This window comes from Colias eurytheme, chromosome 26 (genome assembly GCF_061535395.1).
Source record: "Colias eurytheme isolate Ceu_HAF_F1 chromosome 26, ilColEury1 Martin Lab GWU primary, whole genome shotgun sequence".
Classification (NCBI taxonomy): domain Eukaryota; kingdom Metazoa; phylum Arthropoda; class Insecta; order Lepidoptera; family Pieridae; genus Colias; species Colias eurytheme.
In genome coordinates, this window is record NC_143005.1 from 817870 (window position 1) to 842625 (window position 24756).

General features: G+C 35.0%; 1 protein-coding gene across 4 annotated transcripts; it reads left to right on the forward strand.

Moving 5' to 3' along the window:
• The first annotated feature begins 1080 nt into the window (after positions 1-1080).
• On the forward strand, positions 1081-24454 carry Pcf11 (Pcf11 cleavage and polyadenylation factor subunit). Of its 4 annotated transcripts, none has more exons than XM_090116880.1 (16): positions 1081-1294; positions 1381-1592; positions 5974-6099; positions 6190-6366; positions 6914-7081; positions 11724-11828; positions 12475-13216; positions 16365-16518; positions 16638-16930; positions 17012-18577; positions 18752-19079; positions 19402-19628; positions 19955-20184; positions 21043-21213; positions 22083-22266; positions 23104-24454. In XM_090116880.1, the coding sequence occupies exons 2-16, from the start codon at positions 1434-1436 to the stop codon at positions 23457-23459; spliced, it is 4986 nt and encodes a 1661-aa protein (XP_089973006.1). In that variant the 5' UTR covers positions 1081-1294; positions 1381-1433; the 3' UTR covers positions 23460-24454. The 4 variants fall into 4 exon arrangements, with proteins under 4 accessions (XP_089973006.1, XP_089973007.1, XP_089973009.1 ...); XM_090116881.1 differs by having other exon boundaries at positions 6190-6342; XM_090116883.1 differs by lacking the exons at positions 1081-1294; positions 1381-1592 and adding an exon at positions 5361-5440.
• The last annotated feature ends 302 nt before the right edge of the window (positions 24455-24756 follow it).

A 24756-nucleotide genomic window follows, 5' to 3' on the forward strand; every position in this document is an offset into this window, starting at 1 on the left:
GCGTCTGAATTGTTCACTGGATAACCAGCGACCAGCTAGCTGAAGGCTATATGGGGTTTCATAAAATCTAATGTGGCGCCCTCTAGCGGACAAAACATACAGAGTAAAAAAATAAAGTTAAGATAAATATGCAGTGTTTGGTATCATTTGAAAGCGCTTTACTTGTACATTTTGAATATGTATATATTACTAGCATTTGCTTGTGACTTTACCTGTATTCATGGACTGATTGCATATAATTCACATCTTTTCGTTAATAGCTTTTTTATTAGTTCATCAATATAACGGAGTCCATTCCACCTGACTCCGACTTTCCAAGGTGATAATTAACCACCTCGAGCTTCTTAATATTAATGTATATTTATATTTTATTGAAAAAATATAAAGCAAACATTTCGTTATATGGATTTTTTTCTTTTTCAGATTTTTCCCCTTTGAACCAACGAAAATGTACGGCACATGAAAAAATATTATCTATGCATAAAATACTTTAAAAATAAATTTATTTCGTGTTGTGTCAAATGACCCCCTGGAGTGGGGAAAGAGAGGGGATTACAACTCTTGATTTTTTCCCCTTGGCCCCATGATTTTTGTACGGCGTTGCGGAATAATGGATTAAAAGCAGTATAGCAATAGTATGACACAGATGCCGTACATGGTCAAATGACCAAATTTACCCCCGGTAACTCTTGGAATTTAAATAAAAATTCCGACTTGGTGGACCACCATTTTTGTACGGCACTGAGCGGTTTCTTATTATTTTTAATGGATCTATCGATGGTTAAGAATGCCGTACAAAAATATATGACCAAAATTTACCGAGTCTACCTGTACTTTTCAATTCTCATCTGCACTCAGTTGGACAGCTTACAAGTGACGGCATAGTGATGAATCTTATTATTTTTTGCTCTGCTATCGTTCTAGATATGTCCCCTGGTGGTTCATTTGACCCATATTTTTGTCCTATGCGGGCTTGTAGTCTATATAACTTTCAACAGTTCTGTGCTTTCAACCTTTTTAAGTCTGTAATAGATAATAAACCTATTGTTCCATCCATAGACTATAGCTGTCAGAATCACAAACGAGTTGCGACGCCATTTTGATTTCACAAATTCACGAAGAGTTTGCTTGGATAGAACTCAAAGAGCGATCTTAGGAAATTTTTTCAAAATAAGTGCTCTACGTGATTAAAATGTATAGTGAAATGTGTACTTTTCTTCATACGTGATATAATCATTACGTATTGTGTAATTGTTACCAGCTTGAGTATCAACACGTCGTTATCTGTGATAACGTAAGTTAAATTTCCTACGTGTTTCTTCTACTAACGCCATTTTTAATGTGAAGCCACGTTACAACTTAAAAATTTTATTTTTGTAGTGATGTTCATCAGAGGATTGTGCCTGTTATGGTGATTTTTGAAAATCTTCAACATGTCGAAAGAAAAGGAAATTGCAGAAGAATATGCTTCGAGTTTGGCCGATTTGACGGTGAACAGCAAGCCGTTGATAAATATGCTCACGATACTCGCCGAAGAGAACATCGAGCATGCAGGGGTTATCGTTGATACGGTGGAGAAGCATTTGGAGAAGGTGAATTCATATTTTTAATAATGCGTACGGCGGGCGTCGACATACCACGGTATCACGTTAATTTCCGTGAAAGTGGTTCAAAATGATGACGCACGTTTGGCTGCGTTTTTTGTGTTAACAGTGATTAATTCGACATTCACATCACAAACTCCTTAATGTCGTCAAACAGGTATCCCCTGAGCTCTAGATTTCACTATGCAATATTGTGTCATTGATTAGATAACGCATTCATTCGTATTTCTATTTCTCAAAACAAAAAAGATTTGTTAAACATTTAAAGTTCCAACTAATACATTTAATTGTGTAGTACCTGCTGTATAAATGCTAAGAAGTCTATTTATAATTGACATTGGACTATTTATGTTATAAAATTACCCTGCGTGTCAGTTGCTATTAGTGGAACAAGTAACCATAAAATACTGTGAAAAAAATAATTTCTTTATAAAATGATCAACAGCTGGAACAGCTTTCTTTTTTTTAGTTTGATGATTAATTCATTATGTATTTTTTTAATATTTTGTTACCACTTAAGGCTGCAGTCTAGCAAAATTGCGTTTTCAACAAGTTATTTGACAATTTTTTCCCGGCTAATGAAATGATAAACTGATTTTTTTTTTCTTGTTTATCAATTAGTGTTATATACGCAATGCGCGTGAATTTTTTCACATTTGTAAAGTTACTTTATGTTACCTTAATCAGGCCTTCAAGATAAGTCTCTTTCCCCCAAAGACATTTCGAGCTAAGTTTGTGCACTCACTACGTTGCAACCGATTACAATTTACACAATCTGATCAGCACATTATTATCCTTATATAGTCGTTATTAAAAACTGCTGAATACAATTGCCGAAAAACTTATGATTTTCTTAATTAGAACGTTATAAATTCATTAAATTTCCCATTTTTTGCCTTACAAAATCTATTGATAAATACTGCTAAAAGTTATTTTTTCCATTAATTTATTCGAGTTGGTTGAAGAGCAATGAGTATTAATCCTTTAAAAAAATTTTTTTTTGAATTTTGATAATTCTTTAAATATTAAAAAAATATTTAAAATAATTAGGAAAAATCCTAGCGAATTTCTTTAGTCGCGCTCCTTGGGCCGGAGCGTTCTGACGTGTGCTCTACGCTCGATTTTCCTTCATACCGAAGTGAAAGTTGCTCTACTTCATTAAATTTAATATTTTTGTTAATTGATTATTTTTATCTTAGTTTTGTGCATATTTTCGTATTTTTAAACATTTGATTTCGATATGGAAAATAAACGAAAAAAATACGCGTGTAACTACATACTAGAAAAAAAATTATCTTCGAACATAAAGTTAATGAAACCAAATAGATTGCAAACGTAACAATTTTTTGGCAACAATTTCTTTATTTTACGGGGTGTCAGTAAAGGGATGTATATTTCTTTAAAACTAAAGTAAGCTCATAAATTTTCTTATAATATAATTTTTTTGAAGTTCCAAAAATGTTTATTTTTCGTTTGAGAAATACGAAATATAATATAAACTTGTATTGAGAACTTGAACTTCCCAAGTTCATGCGAGGAAATCCCCATACGGGGAAAATGATTTGTTTACTCCAAAATTGATCCGAGGTTTTTTAATTTTTTCTTCTAGTCATTTTCAACGTAGCGGCATGTTGTTTGATTATTAATTTTGTAACTTAAATACAGGATGTTGGTTTTATATTCTGATCTTACAGACGCGCTGACAAATTTAGTCCGCCATTTCTAGTTTAGTCTACCAACTCTAAGTACCAATATTAAAACGAATGGATTATCATCACATCATCAAAACTCAGATGTAATGGAAGATCACAATAACATAGAAAATTCAGTGGGTGTTGAGAACTAAACAAACAGAAGTAACAGAGACGCGAAGAATAAAAAAAGAGGACGAAAACGATAATTCGTTGATGCTTTCCCTTTTCGACGTATTGTTAGGGTACATCACCAATCTGCAAAAAACAAAACTGATGATTCCCAATTGCTGATTAAAAATGAAAAACAAATAATCGACAACAGTGGTGAAAATTTGCTGATCACAATGAAACATCCTTCAGTAGTAGCAGATTTACTCATTTAAAATGTATCGGTGAACAGCGTAAAGGAGAGGAGGACAGGAAAACATTATGAATGTGGATGGTGGATTGTATACAGGGTGTAATCGATAAGTATGTGCAGGCGATTATGACGTTTTTATTGCAGGTATCAAAAAACTTAAAACTGATATCGAAATTACTTTACCTAATGAGCAAAATGACAATAATAACTTTTTAAAAGTATAACGAGAAATATCTAAAAAATTTACTTTATACACTCCCATATCAAAAAGGGAAAATGGGACTAGTAGAAGTTAAATGTCTAATTCCGGCAAAAGACATGAATGCGGAAGATGCGGTTAAAAATAAAAAAAATAATATTTGAAATACAATGCAAAAAATAACACTTTTGTCATAGATAAGAATCATGACTATTTTTTCCAAATTCAGGGACAACTAAACGTTGCAGAAGCAGAAGTCTGCTCATTTGCTGTTTGGACTGGAGTGAATCATTCGTTAAAAATAGAATATACAGGGTGTCCCACTGTTGGTATACTAAGCTCAAAGGAGGTTATAGTTTTGCATACGCTGAGTACGTAAAAAATACTTATAAAATTCCAGACGCATTTTATTTTCAAATAGATGAATTCTTAAAATCTATGTGTACACCCATAACAAGCAACCCGCACTACTTTGCCACCCGCACGTGAGCTATCGTTTAAGATTATGTTTTCATAGACAAAATGCTCATATAAGAGAAGCGTTATATGCCGGCTGCGCGAAGCTAGAGAAGAGAACATGGATTTTCAGGAAAAATTTAGCAAAAAATTTTTGACGTAATTTTGTTGTTTAAGTATTTTTTACGTGATCAGTGTATGCAAAACTACAAGTTCCTTCGCGCTTAGTATACCAATAGTGGGACACCCTGTATAAAAAAGTATGTAACGTTTAGGCAAAATAAAATGATGGACCATTATCAAGATTTTACATAAATTGCCTACTGTCAGAATTGATTGATTCGAGACTTCAGCATTCGATGCCCATCAAGGACCCATCCTATATCATTCAAGCGATTGAAAAAAAAGAGATAAATCCAGTGCAACCGATAAAGCATCAGAATGCTAGCAAAAGATTTATTAGGTTTATCAATATAAATCTATATATTATACATAATATAATAAATCTGTAGAAGACGCGAAGACTGACATCCGCGCGGACGGAGTCGCGGGCGGAAGCTAGTCAGAAATAAATATCTTTTGTTTTCATTTGCGTATTTTTCTATTTTATAATTTTTTAACACAAACATTACATTTTTTTTATTATATACAAAATTTGTTTATCCGCTTTATTAGTTAAACTGAACAACTTTCACTAAGAAACTTAGGTCGAAAAAAATGTATAGAGTTATGCATTTTGTATGGAAAGCTTATTTTTTTTATATTTCGTCCAAATTTCTTTGTAAAAGTTGATCAGTTATATAAACATGAAGTTGAAGATATCAATAGAAAGTATTCGCAAATTTTGTGTACTGATAGAAAAAATCACCCGGTGTAATTTTCACGAAAATTGTTTCAAATTGTCATTTTTGGTACTTATTACGAATATTAAATTATACGAATGATTTAATTTTTAAAAATTAAGTGAAGCAACTTTCCCTTAGTACATTTGTATTATTTACATATAGGATGACAGGATGCATTTGTTTGCACTACTAGACCAAGCCCTTAATTGGTATATGATTAAAATCAATGGGGATGCCTGTATAAAGCACATCACTAGTGTAGAGAATGCGAGCCTACATTGGTATGTAATTAACATTTCTTTTCCAGTTGTAACAACATGTTGTTGAGAAATAAAGAGTTTTTGAAACTGACTTCTAATTTATTTTCATTGAGGATTAAATTAAACGGGTTTTGCTAAACAAAATCTTGTCTTATTCTTACCCACACCACTTATTTTACGGGGTTTTTAACCGACTTCAAAAAAAAGGAGGAGGTTATCAATTCGGCCGGTATGTTTTTTTTTTTTTTTTTTTTTTTTTATGTATGTACACCGATTACTCCGTGGTTTCTGAACCGATTTACGTGATTCTTTTTTTGTTCGATGCGGGATGGTGTCGAATTGGTCCCATAAAAATTTTATTCGGATAGGCCCAGTAGTTTTTATTTTATGAGCATTTTTGTCTGTATTTGTAAATGTTGCAAGTGCAAGTTTGAAGTCGGTTGTTTTTAACGCAGTTATTGACTTGTATGAACTTACAATTGAGAGTTCTGAACAAGCGAAAGCCTTGTTCAGATGAGGGGTTTGGGACTAGACAGTATGTTTCCTCCGCACAGGTTCACCCTGACATCAAGCTGCCAGTTCTGTATTTAGTTGATTCCATTATCAAGAATGTTGGTGGCGCATACACACAGAAGTTCTCGCAGAGTATCGTCAATATGTTCACAAAGACTTTCAAACAGGTGAATATTGTTTCGTTTGCATTATCTGTGAATTAAATGTTATTTTTCTATTGAACTATTTTGTAATGACTTGAGCGTTCACTATTACAGGTGGATGAGAAGATTAGGTCGCAGATGTTCAAGCTGCGGGAGACATGGCATGAAGTGTTTCCGTCCACAAAGTTGTACCAGCTGGATGTGAAAGTAAACCTGATCGACCCGGCCTGGCCAATCCAGGCACAACCTCACCAGTCAAACATCCATGTAAATCCAAATTTTCTGAAAAAGGTGTTTTTTTAGTTGATTATGTTTGATGTAATTTTCGTGTATCATTCCCGTGCGCTATGCATTCAGCAGTTCTTATTGGATTTCAATCCCCTTTTAATTTTTACCAAAATTGTTGCATAATTTCATTGTTAGTTAGAAAACAGCTAATTTCTCTTGTGCACTTTTATTGCTATTACATATGTATACATCTATGCATAATTTTATCACTTTAAAGTAATTATTTAGTTACAGCTTATCTAATATAACTGCTATAAATGTATCTAGTAATGTACTTTACTATATTATATAACATTTTTAAATTGGTTTGCACAAATCTAATTATATTTCTTTTACACTTTCTGTAATGATTTTTAACACACAACAGTTCAAACAAGCAATTAACAATATTCAGAAAATTGTAATGTAATAATTAAGCAATGTTTCCATAGATTGAAAATACAAGTTCACTAGTTATTTACGAACTAAATCTCTTACTAAATCTATTCAGAAAGTCAATTTTATGATAGTTGCAACCCAGTCACATATTTAATAGATAATTTATCCGCAGACCACACCAGCGCCAAGCTCGTCCACATTAACCGAGGAGGAGGAACACATGCGCTCGATCCTCGCCAAGAAGGAACAAGAACTGCTGATGCTGCAGCGGAAGAAGGTGGAAATGGAGCTGGAGCAGACCAGGCGACAGCTCCAGATGGCTGAAAAGACTGTTAAAAAGGTTAGTGGCTTATCAGGTATTTTGTACAGATTAGTAGATGTAAGTGAAGTGTGCTAAAGACTGCTAAAAAGGTTAGTGACTTATCAGGAGTGTATTTTGTACAGTTTAGTACCTAGATGTAAGTGATCCTACTGCTATGTTGGATGGTTTCATCTGATTTCTGTGTGTCTAAACTCTAATCTCTGTAAAACACTTGCTCTGGCTTGTCCAGTTTAAACTGGAATAAAATAGAGCCTATTCGTATTCAATCAAACTTAACCTAACCTTAGAGCTAAATACATTTAGGTGGTAACTGTATCATGATAGGTATATCTCAATTAACGGTTCGAGACTGGCATCTTTGCCAAGTTACCAAGTAGGTAACCTGTATTAAAGATATCCGTTCCTTCCCCATATAATTTATCCTAGCCTATGCCACTTTTAAACATGTAGCTTTCTGTGAGTGGACGAATTTTAATTATTGTTAAAGTAAAGATCATTCAAAGATCTCCTACAAACATAAAGTTAAAAATTTTACCTCTTTTCAATTACAATAGAAAAATATTTTGATTATTATTTGGATAATAGGTTATAGTTTATACAAAGTTATACTAGTTTCGCATAATACAATTGTATTAGTTAATACTTTTAACTAACATACTGTAGGATGTATGAGAAAATTGTTAATAAACATTTCCTCAAGAGATTATCAGCAAATTTTTGAATCTATTTATAATTTTCCCTAACACAAACTGCTCATATTCATTACATTATATGTTTATCAGCATAAATTTTTTATACATTTTACTACATACCTAGTCTGGTCATAAGTTCTGTCACATATGTTTTATTGAATAAACAAAAAGTTACTTTCATATATTTATTGTTTTATATGTGGCAATAAAGCTTACATATTACTTAATAATTTCGTATAAAAATTATTCAAAATGGCATCCATGTTTTGCGATACAAGCTTTCAACCACCGCGGCCAGTCGTCTATCGCAGCACGCACCATGTCCATGTTTATGTCAGAAGCTACTTTAATAATGGATGCTTTGAGTGACTCCAAATTTGGGTGGGATTTAGCGCAGGTTCTCTCCTCTAAATATTACCAGATTTTATAATCCAGAGGATTCAGGTCCGGCCTAGAAGATGACCAATCTTCATGACGAATGATGTCAATCTGATGGGCGGCCAGCCAATTTTGGATACTCTTGGCTTTGTGGGCAGGTGCTGAGTCCTGCTGGAATACCCAGTGCTGATTTTTTAACATGGTCTGAGAAGGAGGATTCACGAGGTTTGTCAGGACCGTATTTTGGTAAACATTGGAACTTATTTTCACACCCTTTTCACAGAAAAACACCTCTGTTAGGCTAAAATAAGACACTCCCAGGAAAACCATTACTGATAAGGGGTGATGGCCTCGTTGGACTCGAAATACACGTTGATACGTTTCTTCACTACTGTGGGTATACACTTTGATATTCTGTTTGTTGCAGCACTCCTCCACTGTAAAATTTTTTTCATCTAAAAACAGAATTTCACGATACATTTTTCTCGCGTATCGTTTAAGTAAAGCGCGACATTTATCCAGTCTTAATATCTTCAGGCGTGTGTTAAGAAGATGCGATGTTTTTCTACAATAAGCCTATAGTCCTAGGCCCTCGTTCAACACCCTTTTAACTGTGGTACTGCTAAGGCCCATCTGCAGTGCTAACTGTTTTCGATTTCGGACCGGAATTTTTCTTATTCACACCTTTACTGCATTTATCACTGCTGTCGTCCAAATCGTACCGTTCCTATTTTCTACTCTTGAATCTTACTTAAATCGTTTTATAGTTCAATAAAAAAATCTCTGTGTTATTTATAAATTTTAAAGCAAACTGAAAATTTCTCTTAGCGCGTAACCGCTGCGATGCAGAGCGAGAACAGCGACTCTGTCTTCTTTTTGCGTCCACTACATTGTAACAAATACGTTATTCTAATAAAATGTGTCGTTTTTTAACGCGTAAAATAATCAAATATCGAACGTGAAAAAGAAATTTGCGGTAAACATGAAATATTTGAAAATCTAACATAATGACAGAACTTATGACCAGACTAGTTATATAAATTATTATGTTTGCACATAATAATTTATACATGTAGTAAAATGTATATTGTTTTGTTATTTCATTACATTATACAATGAATAATGTAATGAAATAACAAAACAATATACAATGAATACTCAATCAATCAGAGACACTCATCCTTAATTTTAATTACTTAGACTGTATTCGACCCTACATTGAACCAGCTAGACAAATAAAATCTACATAATGATGTAAACTGATTACATATTCCTAAGATGATGATGGTTATCTTGCTAGTAGAAAAAGATGTATAAATTCTTCTGGTTTCCTCAAAAATTTTAATAAATTTAGATGTTATTAATATAACATAATATACTAAGTTACAGTTTAAACACGATTTTCATTAAAGCACCTATTCATTAATATAAATGCCATTATTACAAAAAGTTGAGATTAAAATTAAAATTATCTTAAGTTCTTTTTGGATCTATATTAGTTTATGTTTCAATGGGAATTGCCCTAAATTCGATTCTGGCACTCGCTCGGCTCGTGCGGTATTTTAGAACTAAAATCTTAACAAGCTCGTCGCTTCGATACTTGTTAACCTATTTTTATACAAGAATTATGTATTGTCATGAAGAAAGTGTATGATAATTATTATTATGGTCGTAATACAAAAGAATAATATCTACAAGGTATTTTCTAAATTGATATTGAAAAGAATAACGGCATTCTTAGACGAACAACAACCTATGGAACAAGCTGGCTTTAGAGCGGGATTTTCAACGGTCGATCATATGCATGCCATAAAACAGCTTGTAGAAAAATGTCAGGAATACTGCAAACCTTTATACATCGCTTTTGTTGACTATACTAAAGCATTCGATTCAATAAAACACAACTCGCTCTGGAAGTCACTAGTGCATCAGGGTGTGCCAAAGAAATACATCCGCATAATTAGAAACGTATACACGAATAGTAGCGCACAAGTTAAACTAGAAACAGCTGGTGAAGAGTTTCCGATAGCTAGAGGAGTAAGACAGGGAGATCCTTTATCCCCAAAACTTTTTTCGGCCGTATTGGAAAGCATATTTAGGCAATTAAACTGGGACAATATGGGTATAAATATCGATGGTAAAAAACTTAATCATCTAAGGTTTGCGGATGACTTGGTATTAATATCCGACAGTGGTAATGCGCTTCAACATATGTTAAAACAGCTGGAAGATAAGAGTAGGGAAGTTGGACTTACGATGAATAAAGCTAAAACAAAAGTGATGACTAATAGGGAAGAAATACCGATCGAAATTCAAGGAGAAACAATTGAATACGTGAGAAGCTACACATATTTGGGGCAATTAATATCATTTAGGGACCAGTCGGAGTTAGAAATAGAGAGAAGGGTGTCTTACGCGTGGAACAAATATTGGTCACTAAAAGAAATATTTAAAAGTAAATATTTTCCAATGATATCGAAAAGAAAAGTGTTCAACTCATGTATTTTACCATGCCTTACATACGGGTGCCAAACATGGGCGCTAACTCAAAGACATCTTTTAAAACTAAGATCATGTCAAAGGGCAATGGAGAGAAGTATGATAGGCGTAACACTTAAGGATCGTAAAACAGCAGAAGAAATAAGTTCCATAACCAAGGTGGAAAATATAATAAAGAAAATAAGGCAATTGAAATGGCGATGGACGGGACACATGACTAGGGACAGTAAAACGAAATGGACACAAATATTAACAGAATGGCAACCACGTGATGGAAAAAGAAGGAAAGGTAGACAAGTGAAGAGATGGATAGATGATATTAAAAAGGTTGGAGGAATAGTATGGACCAGACATGCGAAGGATAGAAATGAGTGGAAGCGGCTGGAAGAGGCCTATGTGTCACAAGACACGCTGATCAACAAACCAGAAAATCCGATGTGTTAGATACCTAATAGTGTTAAGGATAGATTTAGTTTTATATGTATGTTTGTATCAGCAATAAAGGCTTAAATAAATAAATAAATAAATAAATACAAAAGATATGACTACAATATAGGGTAAAGACATTTTTTAGAAAATACAGTATTTTCTAGTTTTTAACGCGTTTTTATTTGGATATTTGTTTATGTCAATGTACAGAAAACTATCGAGTTTCTTGTTGATTCTCTTCCGTAGACGATCCACATTTGATAAGTTTTTAAACATGTTATGCAAACGTATATAAACACGTGTAAATGTTTATAAACACTTTTCAAAGTTTACATTATGTAGGTACTAAGTTTTAGGTTCTGTGTTAGAAGTGTTTATTTTTATTTATTTATAAACTAGCTGTTGCCCGCAGCTTCGCCTGCGTGGAAAAGATGAATTTTCATGGTACAAACTTTCATCCCCTATTTAATCCCCTTGGGGATGAATTCTCTAAAATCCTTTCTTAGGGGACGCCTATGTTAGGACATCTACCTGCATGCCAAATTTCAGCCCGATATGTCCAGTGGTATGGGCTGTGCGTTGATAGATCACTATATCAGTTACCTTTGAGTTTTATATATATAGATTATCTATTTATTGAATCAATTATGTATTGTCTACAGTTGTGTCCGGTGGCAAGCGCGATGCCGGTGGCGATGGTGAACCCGGTGGTCGCTCCGCCCATGGAGCTCGCACCCGCCGTGTCCGTCAAACAGAGATTGGGGCCGGTAAGTTTTATTAACCCATTGAGCCCCGAACGGCCCGATCGGTCCACGACACAATGGATTTTCTATTGTGTCTGTGATTCCGGGGCCTGAGTTATTAAAAACACTTGGTACACAACAGATCTTTAAATTTTATCTTGAGCTGTTTCTTGTTAATCAGACCATAAACTAATTAAGATGGTTTCTCGATGTCGTAAGATATTATTTTAAAGTTGAAGTTAGTCACAGCAATTTCAAAAATTTGCTGGATTTTTTAATTGTATTACTTTGCATGGTTAGTTTTTTAGTTTATATCCTAAGCTGAACCACTTCTATATTTAAATTTTAATTTTTACTACATCAAATAAAAACTGGTTATTGTGATTCTTAATAAATATAAAATTAAAAGATAGTACTTAATGTGGTTAATTATACTATTATTTGTTCTCTAAGTGTTGACTTTCGACCTTGCATTGTTTACTTTTTATAACATTGTAATTTTTGCTATATTAATTATACAACAGAATATACTTTTGTACAACAAACATATTTTGAAAGACATGTTATGCACACTTAAATATTACAGATTAAAGCACCCTACACAGATGAATAAAGTTGTCTGAAATGTATTCTGCGAAATTAGTTTTTCAATATAAGTTATGTTCCGCAGCCCGTGAACAAAACGAGCGGGGCGGGTCGTATCGCGCCCGTGAGCGGAGCGCTGGCCGCCGCACGCCGCGACCCGCGCCTCGCGCGCCGCCCCGCGCCCCCGCCCGCCCCGGCGCCCGTCGCCCCCGCGCCCCTCGCCCTCGCGCCCCACGCCCTCGCGCCGCCCCCCATCGCGCCCAACGTGTTCGACATCAAGCCGCTTGAGCGCGTCACCAAACGCAAGAATGTCATCACCATCGATGTACCCAATGACATACGGGAACCCCGCCGCCGAGACCCTCGCCTCGAAAGGAGGGAACGCCGACCCAAAAAAATTGAGAAGGAACACAAAGACAAACCGGTCGAAGCGTACCTCGAACACGTGTCCGACCCGAAGAAAATCAACAAACTGCCCCCGATACCGAAAATTAGTAGAACCGAACCTAAAACGGATCCACCGACGCCGATTAAAAGAAAGAAGGACGGGTCGCGCGAGAAAAAGAAGCGAAAGGAGAGTCGAGACAGCTCGAAGGACAGCAGCTCGAGCTCGCCGGAAAAGAAACCGAAGAATAAAGATAAGAAATTAAAACTCAAAGAGAGAATGGAAGTCGACGAGAAACCGGCGGAACCGGAGGTTGTCGCTTTCAAAGAGCTCAAAAATTACCATAAGGAGCGCTACATGCGACGGAATAAAGAGAAATCCGAAAGTCCCGAAAGGCCCGAGGAAAAAGTCCCCGAGAAGAAAGTTCCAGAAGAATCTACAAGTAAGATTTCCCTCTTTAGAATGCGAGGTTAGATTAAAAGACGAATTCTAGTCGAACTGTGATATTAGGTTGTAAGCCAGCACTGTGTGGAAATAAAACATTTTTCAAGTCTATGAGTATTCATATTGACATGTGTAGGATTCTCTACCCTTTATTTTTAAGGTCATCAACTCCAAGTGAAAAAAAAAAATTAACATTACCTTAAATACCCCATTAATATAACAAAGTATATAAATTTTACATAATCACTTCACCTTACAAAAACACCCAGTGAGCTGACACAACATTTACACTGAAAACACATATATCCAAGTTTTACGCGCAAACGCGTTTTATTCCTTTCAAAAATGATAAAGTTGAAAAATCATTACACATTTTTGTTTTTAACGATACATCTTCAATAATGATGTTTCTTGGAGAATAAACACAACAAACCATTGAAGACAACCCACTACACAAGTAGTAGTTTTCAAGCAAAGTGAAATAAATATAAATAACAATTAAAATCATAACAACGACGGGAATTACAATGGAGGATTTCCTAATCTACTGCAATCTGTTGTGTGTTTATTGGTAATGTAAGTGATGATAGCTGCAAATATCTTCAGAATTTTCAAATTTTTCAATTACATCGAATTTAAAGTTAATTTACATATTAATCCATTACTACATTTTAATTTGAATATCACTGTTAAACTAATTCATTTACATGACGATTTTTGTATCTTTTTTCACGCTTAAAAACATACATTTACTTTTAAAAGTTTATAAACATCTATTCAACATTAAAGGAACGAACCATAGAACTGATTGTAGATAAGACTTGAACAGTATAATATTTTCGATTTCAATTAATGGGCGTGCTCAAGTAAGTGTTCATCTAAATAGGATAACTTTGGCTTTTAGAGCATTTGTAAACGTCCTTCGTCCGCCTTTTTCATTGGATCAAACATCGGACATCGGATTTTAAGTGGATTCGAAGTGGTTTATAATGGTAGCGAATGGCTGTGTTAACATGCACCGGACATCGGTCCGGCGTAAAAAAGATCGGTCATCCACGCCAGTTAGTGCGTGTTGACACTCTCGGAACGTACTGCCAGTTTTCTTCGGAAAATAATCAAAATCGGCTAAAGAAGGAGATACTTCGGCAAAAGAGTATGAAATGGACCATCTTTTTCGTTTACCAATAATGAAGGATGCACCCACATTGACCTTTTAGGTGTTTCTGTTTTTTGTTAGACATTGTACAAATAGTTAGCCAGTAAGAGATTATTTTCCTCGATATCAGTTTAAAACAAGCACATTTACGGCAGTCCAAGCTAACATCCATCCAAAAAAAAAGTTATACAAGGATATCAGTTTACTGTCTGTCTGTTATCCGTTGAAAAAAACAGATGTCTATAAACTCTGTTAGTATAAGTTAATTAATTTTATTCAGAAATTCTGTGGTCTAAAACATAAATTATCTTTTTAATTATTTTTTTATGTTATACAGTAGCACCTCTATAAGTCGAATATCAAGGGAGACGCCAAAAAATTCGAGTAATAGAGTTTTCAACTTATGGAGGATTTCGACTTAGGCGGATTTTGATTCGACATAAAGAGTTTGAGGTTTATTCTTATAAATTTTGAGTTAGAGAGGTAAAGTACATTAAAATTCAACTTGCAGAGGTGACAAACATGTTTTTATTTATTACAAATCAACATTATTTCAAATCATTTTTTTTTTTGCTTTAGATAATTTGGTTGTTCTCTAGCATTGTCTAATCTATAAAGAGCAGAAAATTCTTCTTCTTCAGAGATACTGGTTTGCTCTATAAAATTCCGTAAGGTATTCAATGCGGTTCTTGTCTCTTTGATGGAAACCTATGGAGCGCATGTACTACTATTCACGTCTTCTATGTCATCTTAATCATTAGTATCGGTTTTCTGAGCTACTGAATCGATAATTTCGTCATCAGATACTTAATGCAAACACGTGTTTACGTGAGTCATAAATTTATTAGGTATCGTATACTCCTAAAATGTTTTCTAAGAAACAATAGTGTACTTGCACTGTCGGCAAGTTGTTAAAGTCGGTAAGTAACTTATTTTTGTTCGAACAATAGAGGTAATAAATTCCAAATGATCAAGTTATAAAGGTTGTAAAATAAAACGTTGCTATGTTCGAGATACAGAGGTCAAATTTAATTTTTCGAGTTATAGAGTGAAAATATGTACCAAAATGGCTTGGAGGGACTCGGTGATAATTTCGACTAACAGAGGGTCAATATTTCAAGTAACGGAGGTTTTCGGGTTTGAAGGGAAGGGGAACAAGACATTTTTTCGAGATTTGGAGGTTTTTGACTTATCGAGGTTCGACTTAACGAGGTGCTACTGTATATATATTTGATACATTCAATAACCCGTTTAATTGATTGTACATTGATTTTGAAAACATCCATTTTTTTAGACAAGTGTTGCGTTTATAAAGATAGAACAATTCTAAACATAGCCATAATAAATACGATGGCTTTATACAATTTCGAAACCAACTCACGAGATCTAAAATTAAATTTATATTTAGTACAATATTATGATAGATAACACCTCTTTATTACTCCCAAATTCGTAATTTCTCATCCTAATAACTCACTAAATTGTCTTTATTGAAAACTTATGTATTTTTTATCCTTTATTTTTACCTGAAAATATCGATCAGGCTACACTACTGTAAGTATTTATAATTAGTGAAAAAATTACAGTCAAGAATTTTATACTAATTAGATAGCATTAACTAAGTGTAGAAATGTGGTGTACATTTCTCTGGAATCATTTCAACATTATTAATCAATTTGATTTGTATTGTGTGATATTTATTCAACTTTTCTTTATATGAAAATCGTTATTATAATTATCACTGTAATCTCATGTGATTATGATTTCAATGAATAAAAAGACTGTTATATATTATTTAGTTCATACACTTAGTTTATTTATGACCAAAAGTCAGCTCACTGGACCGACATTATTGATAATAATTAAAATTGAACGAAGCACTGGTATTCATCTTGCTTCTGCGAACTTGGATCTGGTATGAAGGTAAACGTAAGGGTTGGAGTACATTCCGCCTTGAAATTAACTGCATTAAATATAGACGTGTTTTCAGATTTACCGGAGGTTATTCTGGAAAATAAGGATGTAGACTTGCGTGTTTTGCATCCCGTTATAGCAGAACAGGCGGCGCCTATCGGTCAGAAACGGCCGTCTACTGAAACGCTAGAGGGCAAAGTAAAGAAAAATAAGCTTGATAGGTTTGATATGTAAGTATCATGATTCCTTTTATATTTATGTAAAGTGACTAATATTTTTTCAGTTATAAGAGGCAAAGTCAAGTAGTTTGTTTTTGGTATGAATTAAAGTATATTATTATTAATTTCAGCTTGTTTGGTAACGAAGACGTAGATTTGCGACAACTACCTCAAGTAGAAGAATTAAACGGTCCCCAACCAGCTCCTGTAGTAAATAATGTGCCAAATGACAAAATGGATGAAGACGATGATTACAAAGAATCTACTCCTGTTGGTTCTCCTAAAAAGGATTGGAATGAAGTTAAAGAGAAGGAATCTATTAAAAAAACACCGTCACAGTTAGATCTAGTTAGAGCTAAGCTAGCCGAGGCAACTAGGAGCAAGGATCGATTAGGAAGACCGCTCCTATTTACCAAATCTCCTAGTATGTATATTTAATGTCATTAAATAAGTGATATGCTTACAATTTTTTAAGCATTATGATTATAATTTGTATTTGTTTTAGGTATTGAAAAAGAAAGACGTCGTACAATCAGTACTGATGAAAATGAAGCTAGAGCGGAAAGTGGCGATGATTTCGATGCAGAAGATCACAAAAAGACTATTTCGATAATCATGAGTCAAGCAAAAGAACAATATAATGATGGTCAGCTCGACAAAAATCAATATAATACTCTGATGTATCAAGTGTTGCAACTTAATGAGAAGTTAAAGTTGAAGGAGGCAAAACAACGTGAATCGCTTGAAATATCTAAACGTAAATTAAAGGCGCATATTCAAGAAGAAAACCTTAAAGTTCCGTCTCCTAAATCGTCTCCCTCAGAGCGGAATAGGTTTGGAGATATCGATGAGAGAATCACGCCATCCGCTTATGCCGACTCGGCGCCAGAAGATAATATACACAACCAAGATTCCGATATGAGAGTTAACAACCACTACGAGGAAATAGATGGCGAGAGGAAAACATTACTTCCAATGCCTCCAATGATGCCAATGTATCCTAATATGGGACCGTTCCCCATGTGGAGAGGTCCGCGACCGCGAATGGATGAGTTCGGACCTAGAAGGTTCAGAGGACCGATTCCTCCGTACTTCCGCGGTAAATTCGATAAGAGAATGCCACGGCCACCTTTCGATCCAAGAATGCCAATGCCTCCTCCACTTCCAGCGCCAAAACTCGGCATGTGCCAAGGGGAATCGCCTCTCACACCTTACGAGAGATCATCGACCCCACCACCCCTTGGTCTGCCTGGTTATGAAATCCCACAGACTGACTATAGAATTATCGAGTACACAGATCAAGATCCAGTTAAAACTATTCAAATTGATGGTATTCCTAGAGAAATAAGGTTCTACGGTGAGACGGCAGTGATTATGCTCGACTGGGACGATCCGCGCGAGATCAAATTCTTACCGGGCTGTCGACGCGTCACATTTGATAATAAAGATTCTGTAGTTCTATCATTTACGGAAGGTTACAAACAAGTGGAAATAGATGAACAAGTATTTGATATCAGATTTGGCGCTCCCACCAGAGAGTTGTACATAAATGGAAGATGGTACGAATGTTTCTTTGGCGGTCAGCCAGTTGGTGTCATAATTGATGGAAAACCGCATCTAGTACATTTAGAAGGACCTCTCCCCCAAGTAGATATAGGTAAAGCGAAGAGAACCGATCTCGTAGCTGGTAAAATAAATCTTATTGTAAACGCAACAACCGTGTGTCCTGTTTATTTAGATGCCAAAGTACAAAAGTTCCAAGTGAATGGACAATACTTTACGATACGTTTCGTAGACGCGTTGCAGACGGTACTTATCAATGAGCAACCTTTCAAAGTTGAGTTTGGAGATCTTCCTAAGCCCATACTGATTAATGGAGAGAAATACTTTGTTAGGTTCTCTGCTTTGCCTAAATACATTAAGCCAGGACAAGTAGAGATTGCAAATATGGAGGGTAAAGTTTCTTCAGTGCCAAAAGCAATTGTGGAAAATAATGAAGTGTCGATGGAAACTGATTTACAGCCACAGGATAGGCCTCAGAAGTCGCCTAGCCCTGATAATGAAAATAAAGGTAAGCTATTAATTAAAATTAATACATATATCAGATTAATTTGATTTAATCAATCATTAATGATGCCGTTCCTCGTGAGAATTATTTTATTTAATAAAAAAAATAGTTTCCCGAAAATTTGATTGTTTTTATTCCTCAGTAAAACTTTGTATAATCTGACTCCATTTTTTCTAGGTCTCGACATGCTAGCAAGCTTGATGCCAACAAGCATGGCGCCGGCCGCGAGCTCAGAGTACAGTTCGGCTGAACCATTATTCGTGAAACCGGACAAAATACCCGGCTTAGAAACGCCCGCTGAAGAAAAACCCAATCCCATGCCAGTATTGGGCAATATCAATGTAAACGATTTATTTGCGAAGCTTGTTGCTTCTGGTATCGTGTCTGTGATCAATGAGCAAAAGCCTGAGGTGAAAGATGTCAAGGAAGACGTTAAGCAGAAGCAGAAAGAAGACAAGAGTGTTGTGCATAAGGTGGATCTGTTGAAGCCGGAGACGTTGAGAGTGTAAGTATCTTTTTATCTATCGATACACGAAAGTCAATTTTTTGAGAAAAGAATATGAAAATGATAAACAATAATTGCTTTGTGCAATTGATTATTTAGCTAAATGTTTTCTGTGTTAATCCTACTTATGATGGTACAATGATATAGAGGTAAGATCTGATAAAATTGTTTATTTTCGATTGTGTTTACTAGAAAAATTCATATAGAATTATGGAGTATTAATTAAGGCATCCCATTACATATTTTTAAACACATCTATTATCTTTTCAAGCATTCTATTCTCAACCACTGTCTAGATTTCATTCGTAATTCCATATTCCAGTAAACAACCAGCCATAGTAGCGAAGCTCTACGGCGGCATGCAATGCAGTGGCTGCGGGGCCCGGTTTCCCCCCGAACACACGGTGCGATACTCCCAGCACCTCGACTGGCATTTCCGACAGAATAGACGTGAAAGGGACTCTGCGAGGAGGGCACATAGCAGGCATTGGCACTATGATCTGTCTGACTGGGTGCAGTATGAGGAGATCGAGGATTTGGAGGAGCGAGGTTAGTTTGACTGATTTTTTTAATTGATTTCTATGTTGTTCTGTTTATTTGTTAACAAATGAGACGCAAATAACAACACAATTGTTTTATTTTAAAAGTTTGTAGTATTGAAAGATAGAGTAAAACTTTGATTAATGGTTAACAAAACTGAACATTTTCTAAAATTACTTTATACATAGACATAAAAATCAAGCTTTATAACTCGGACTAATCAAAATCGATAATCAAATAATTTAGTTTTTTTCTTTCTATCTATTATCACAAACATTCACGCTATCTCATTTAAATAGTATAAAAACATTTTAATGCTAACGTTAAATTCACAGAAAAGAGTTGGTTCGAAACGGGCGGCGCGGAGGAAGAAGCCTCCGAAGAGATCCTCGAAGCGGGCGAAGCCCCGAGCGTAGCCGCGGGGCCGCCCGCCGGCCGGCACTGCGCACTGTGCGGCGATGCGTTCGACCAGTTCTATAACGAGGACCGCGAGGAGTGGCACCTGCGCAACTCGGTGCAGCACGAAGGCCGGAACTACCACCCGGCCTGCTTCGACGATTATAAGGTGCGTGACAAGTGATTACGATTGTATGGTGCGTGATTAGTGTTTTGATGAGTGTATGGTGCGTTTTGATGATAATGAGGTGCGTGCTTCGATGATTATGAGTTGCGTGCTTCGGTGATTATGAGGTGCGTGCTTCGATGATTATAAGGTGCGTGATTAGTGTTTTGATGAGTTTACGGTGCGTGTTTCGATGCTTTGATAATAGGCAATAAGGCTTTGATAATTGTATAGTGCATGTCTTGTGTTTTGATGATTATAAGGTGCGTGTTTCGATGATTATAAGGTGCGTGTTTCGGTGATTATAAGATGCGTGTTTTGATGATTATACGGTGTGTTTATATGATTATGAGTTGCGTGTTTCGATGATTATGAGTTGCGTGCTTCGATGATTATAAGGTACGTGCTTCGATGATTATAAGGTACGTGCTTCGATGATGATGAGTTGCGTGCTTCGAATGTTATAAGGTGTGTGCTTAGATGATGATGAGGTGCGTCCTACGTTGATTATAAGGTGCGTGTTTTTAATAATTATAGGGTGCGTGATTTAATGGTTATAAGATGCGCGTTTGTGGTTTTACGAATGTATGGTGCGTGATTTGTTTGCGTGGTACGTTGTTTAAGGATGATTTTATTTATAAAATGCAGTAAATGCACCTTTATTTCTCCTCCTTTATTACTTCACACAGTGGGTTGCCTGGAAGAGATCACTCTTGAGTGATAAGGCCGCCCTCTGTGCTAGATTAGCTATAAGTTTTAGTTTTAAGTAATTTGTATTACTAGCATAGTAAAGTGTTATAAATAAATAAATGCAGTTCAATCAATAAGCAACAATAATAAAATGTTGATTTTCCTTTACAGGCGTCACTCACAAAGGATGCTCCAAAGGAAGAAGCCACAGTGGACATTGCAGAGGAGAGTAAAGACGAAGAAGCGATCGAGATCAGGGACGTGGAAGCTGATGAGTCGGACAATGAATCGGTTGTCGAGGTGGTCGAGCCAGATAATGATTTGGAGTCGGAGCCTGTTGAGGTATTGAGAGTTTTAAACATTTATTTATTTATTAGTGGTCCGCCCCGGCTTCGCCCGTGGTACATATTTCGCAATAAAAGATAGCCTATGTCCTTTCTCGGGAATCAAAATATCTCCATACCAAATTTCATGCAAATTGGTTCAGTAGTTAAGGCGTGATTGAGTAACAGACAGACAGACAGAGTTACTTTCGCATTTATAATATTAGTATAGATTCAAAAACACACTAACATGATTTATTTATTTGGGTTTTTGTAGGATTTATTATTTGACTAATTTTGATATTATGATGATGTTTCCGTTTTAAATTTTGATTCTTTGAAAAGCCTTGTATTTAATAATATGCTGTTTTATATATTCCGCGTTACATTTTGAGAGAGACGTTTTTGGAATTTGAAGGTGTGTTAAATTTGTTTTGTGTTATTTGTTCTGTGCCTTTTGATATTTGAGACTGTGATTATTTCGTTTGAATAATACATTTAACAAAATTTTGTTGCGACTATGTGTGGAATGCAGAACATGCATTTTCATGATTTATGCTAAATAATACTTTACTGAATTTTGAAACTAAGTCACAACAAAAACTCATAGTTATAGTTATCAATCCATACTAATAATTATTATAAATGCGAAAGTAACTCTGTCTGTCTGTCTGTTACTCAATCACGCCTTAACTACTGAACCAATTTGCATGAAATTTGGTATAGAGATGTTTTGATACCCGAGAAAGGATAGGTTTTATCCCGGAAATCCTACGGGAACGGGAACTATGCGGGTTTTTCTTTGACTGAATGCGCACCGCGATGCCGTGGGTGGAAAGCTTGTTTGTGTATAAGTATAATAATTTTGTTACATATATTTCCCACCAGATTGACGAAGCAGACGACGGTGATGAAGACGACGTGGTGCTCAAAGCGGAGCCGGTGGAACAGGTGATCGTGGAGGATGAAGGAGACACCGATGATGAGACGCAAGCAGAGAGGACCAAACGGGACGAGCTCGCTGCTATCGACTTTGCCAAGGTCAAAATTAAGCAAGAGCCCGTTGATCCAGGTGATTATTTGGATTCTTTTAACCCCAGAAAGATAATCATATTGAGTAGTACGGGAAAGATAATCATGCGTAATTTTGACTCACATAGTCGTTATATTTCAAAATCGGTTACATTAACTTTATTGCCACGTATACCATAGGGTAGCTCTCAGTAACTTATGAAATGTCCTAAACGTACAGTTATGGATTCGCGACATTTAAAAAGATACAACTATATTTCGAAAACGCGAGTCATTTTGACGCAGACTATCTTTCTAGGGTTAATGTGATGGATAAATTATAATTTGAGTCCATATAACTTCTTGGTAGTCTAGATAGATATAGGATAAGAACTTAGTTGTTAAGTATTTATTGCTCAAAGTATAATAAATTTGAACTCTCTGTTACTGCAATTCAACAAATAAATTTTGAATGTATGGATCTTGTTTAACCTGTGTCAAATTCGCTATAAGTTGCCGTTTGAAGAAGATTATTCCTTTCTTTTTTAAAACATATTTTTTAAGAACAAGGTACTTTGCTGATAACTAGTGCTAATCTTTTAAATAAAAATATCTTTCTTATAAATTTATAAAGAATAGAAAAAATTCGATCACGAGGCGGCACTCGAACCCGCATCCTTTCGCGCCATTCCGGGGCGGATGCCTGACAGCCACTCGTGACCCGCCAGAGCAATCGAATTTATTCTATTCTTTCAGTTTTTATGTGTCTGAAGGGACACACCGCGGGTTCGTGTCCCGCCTCGTGATCGAATTTTTTCTATTCTTTATAAATTTATATTTATAAAGCATTTAAATGCCATAAAACCAAAAATATGAATTCAATATCTTTCTTTTACAGATGATGAACCAGTAATAACAGCAGAAGTGGAATCAATAGTGGCACCCGTGATTGAAACAACACAGATCACTGTCACATCATCGATTGATGGCAACGTCCAACTAGAAGACGCTACTCCAGCCCCAAGCCTGCCGTTTGGAGGCATTCGCATCAACATCAACAAAGTGCCAGCATTTATCAACCCGCAAGATGATAAAATGCTTGAAGACATCAGCGCTGATGATGAGCCTTTGCCCCCTGGTGAAGAGCCAGAACTAGAGTTTAAATTGAAATCCAAGTTGGAAGGAGTACAGTTGAAACGGCAGCCGCCAGTGCAAAAGGGAAATGAACTGTCTGGATTATGTTCTATTATGTGATTGTTAAGTGTGCGCTTTGGGAAATACAAGAATGTGATTGTTGTCACGATTGTTATTGTGAATTAAATACTGTATTCTGATGAACTATCGGTATTTTGGGAGTTGATTTATTAAAAATCAATGAATTGTCATTGTTTTCGTTTTGTATATGACTGATTACTAGATGCTGTTTTAATTACGATTGAATTCATAAAATGAACTCTAAAATAAGTGAGGTAGTGTCGGATTTCGCTTGTCTATCAAGCACAATAAGATCCAATAAGAGAAATAAAAAAGTGAGAATTGTATCTGTAATTATTAAAAGAATACGTTTTTTCTGTTATATATCTTTGTATACTTGAATAGTAACCACTAATCACATAAACACAAAAAAAATGATCACAATATAATAGGTATTTTGTACATATTATGTAACTTTATTGTTAAGGTAGATTTAATTAACTGATAAATTAAGTGTTGCTATGATTTTTTATAAAAATAAATTGCTTCAATACGGTAGGAATGTACACTGCCAAATGAATAAATTGTAAAAAAAAACTACATAGTTATAATGTACTTTATGTATATTTAGGATTTTGTTTTGATTTTTTTTTCAGTATCTTTTCTGTTTATTTCTTTATATTTACTATCTTCTACGCTGTTCTGTAGATAATTGATTTTCCATTCTAATAATTAGTTGTTAATAAAATTGATAAAGCCACTTCATAAAAATGTGATATTAAACTATAAGGTACACTAAAGTTGATGGTTTTGTAAGTTGTTATGTTTGTATATAATTTGTTCGTGTATGTAGGGTTAATTTGGTGTTTGGTTTAGCACAATTTGATTTTTGAAGGAATCTCTAGGTTAATTTTATTTTGACTTACATCAAAATCAATGAATTTAAAGTAAAATCCTCAAAATAAAATATTTAAAGAGCCTTGTGTTTTGCTTACAACCCGGTTTTTTCATTATACTGTATGATTTTGTTTTACTAAAATAAAACCATTATTTAATACTATTGTTGTTTTATTTTCATTCCTCTCACAATTATGCAAACTATACACTACTCTTTGATAAAACACACTAAAAATGTTTTACCTACATAATTTAACTATTATTTAAGGCGACTTTTGGTAAAATTACCCGATATAATATTATTTTACTCTATGGGTAACAAAATTGGATGGATATGTTTGGAGGTAAATAACTACAAATATCATCAGAGATTAATTTTTAAATATCAGTTTTGTAAAGAAATTAAAAAACTCAACATCTATAATAGGATTCAGAGGGGATTCAATAAAACAAGTATAAA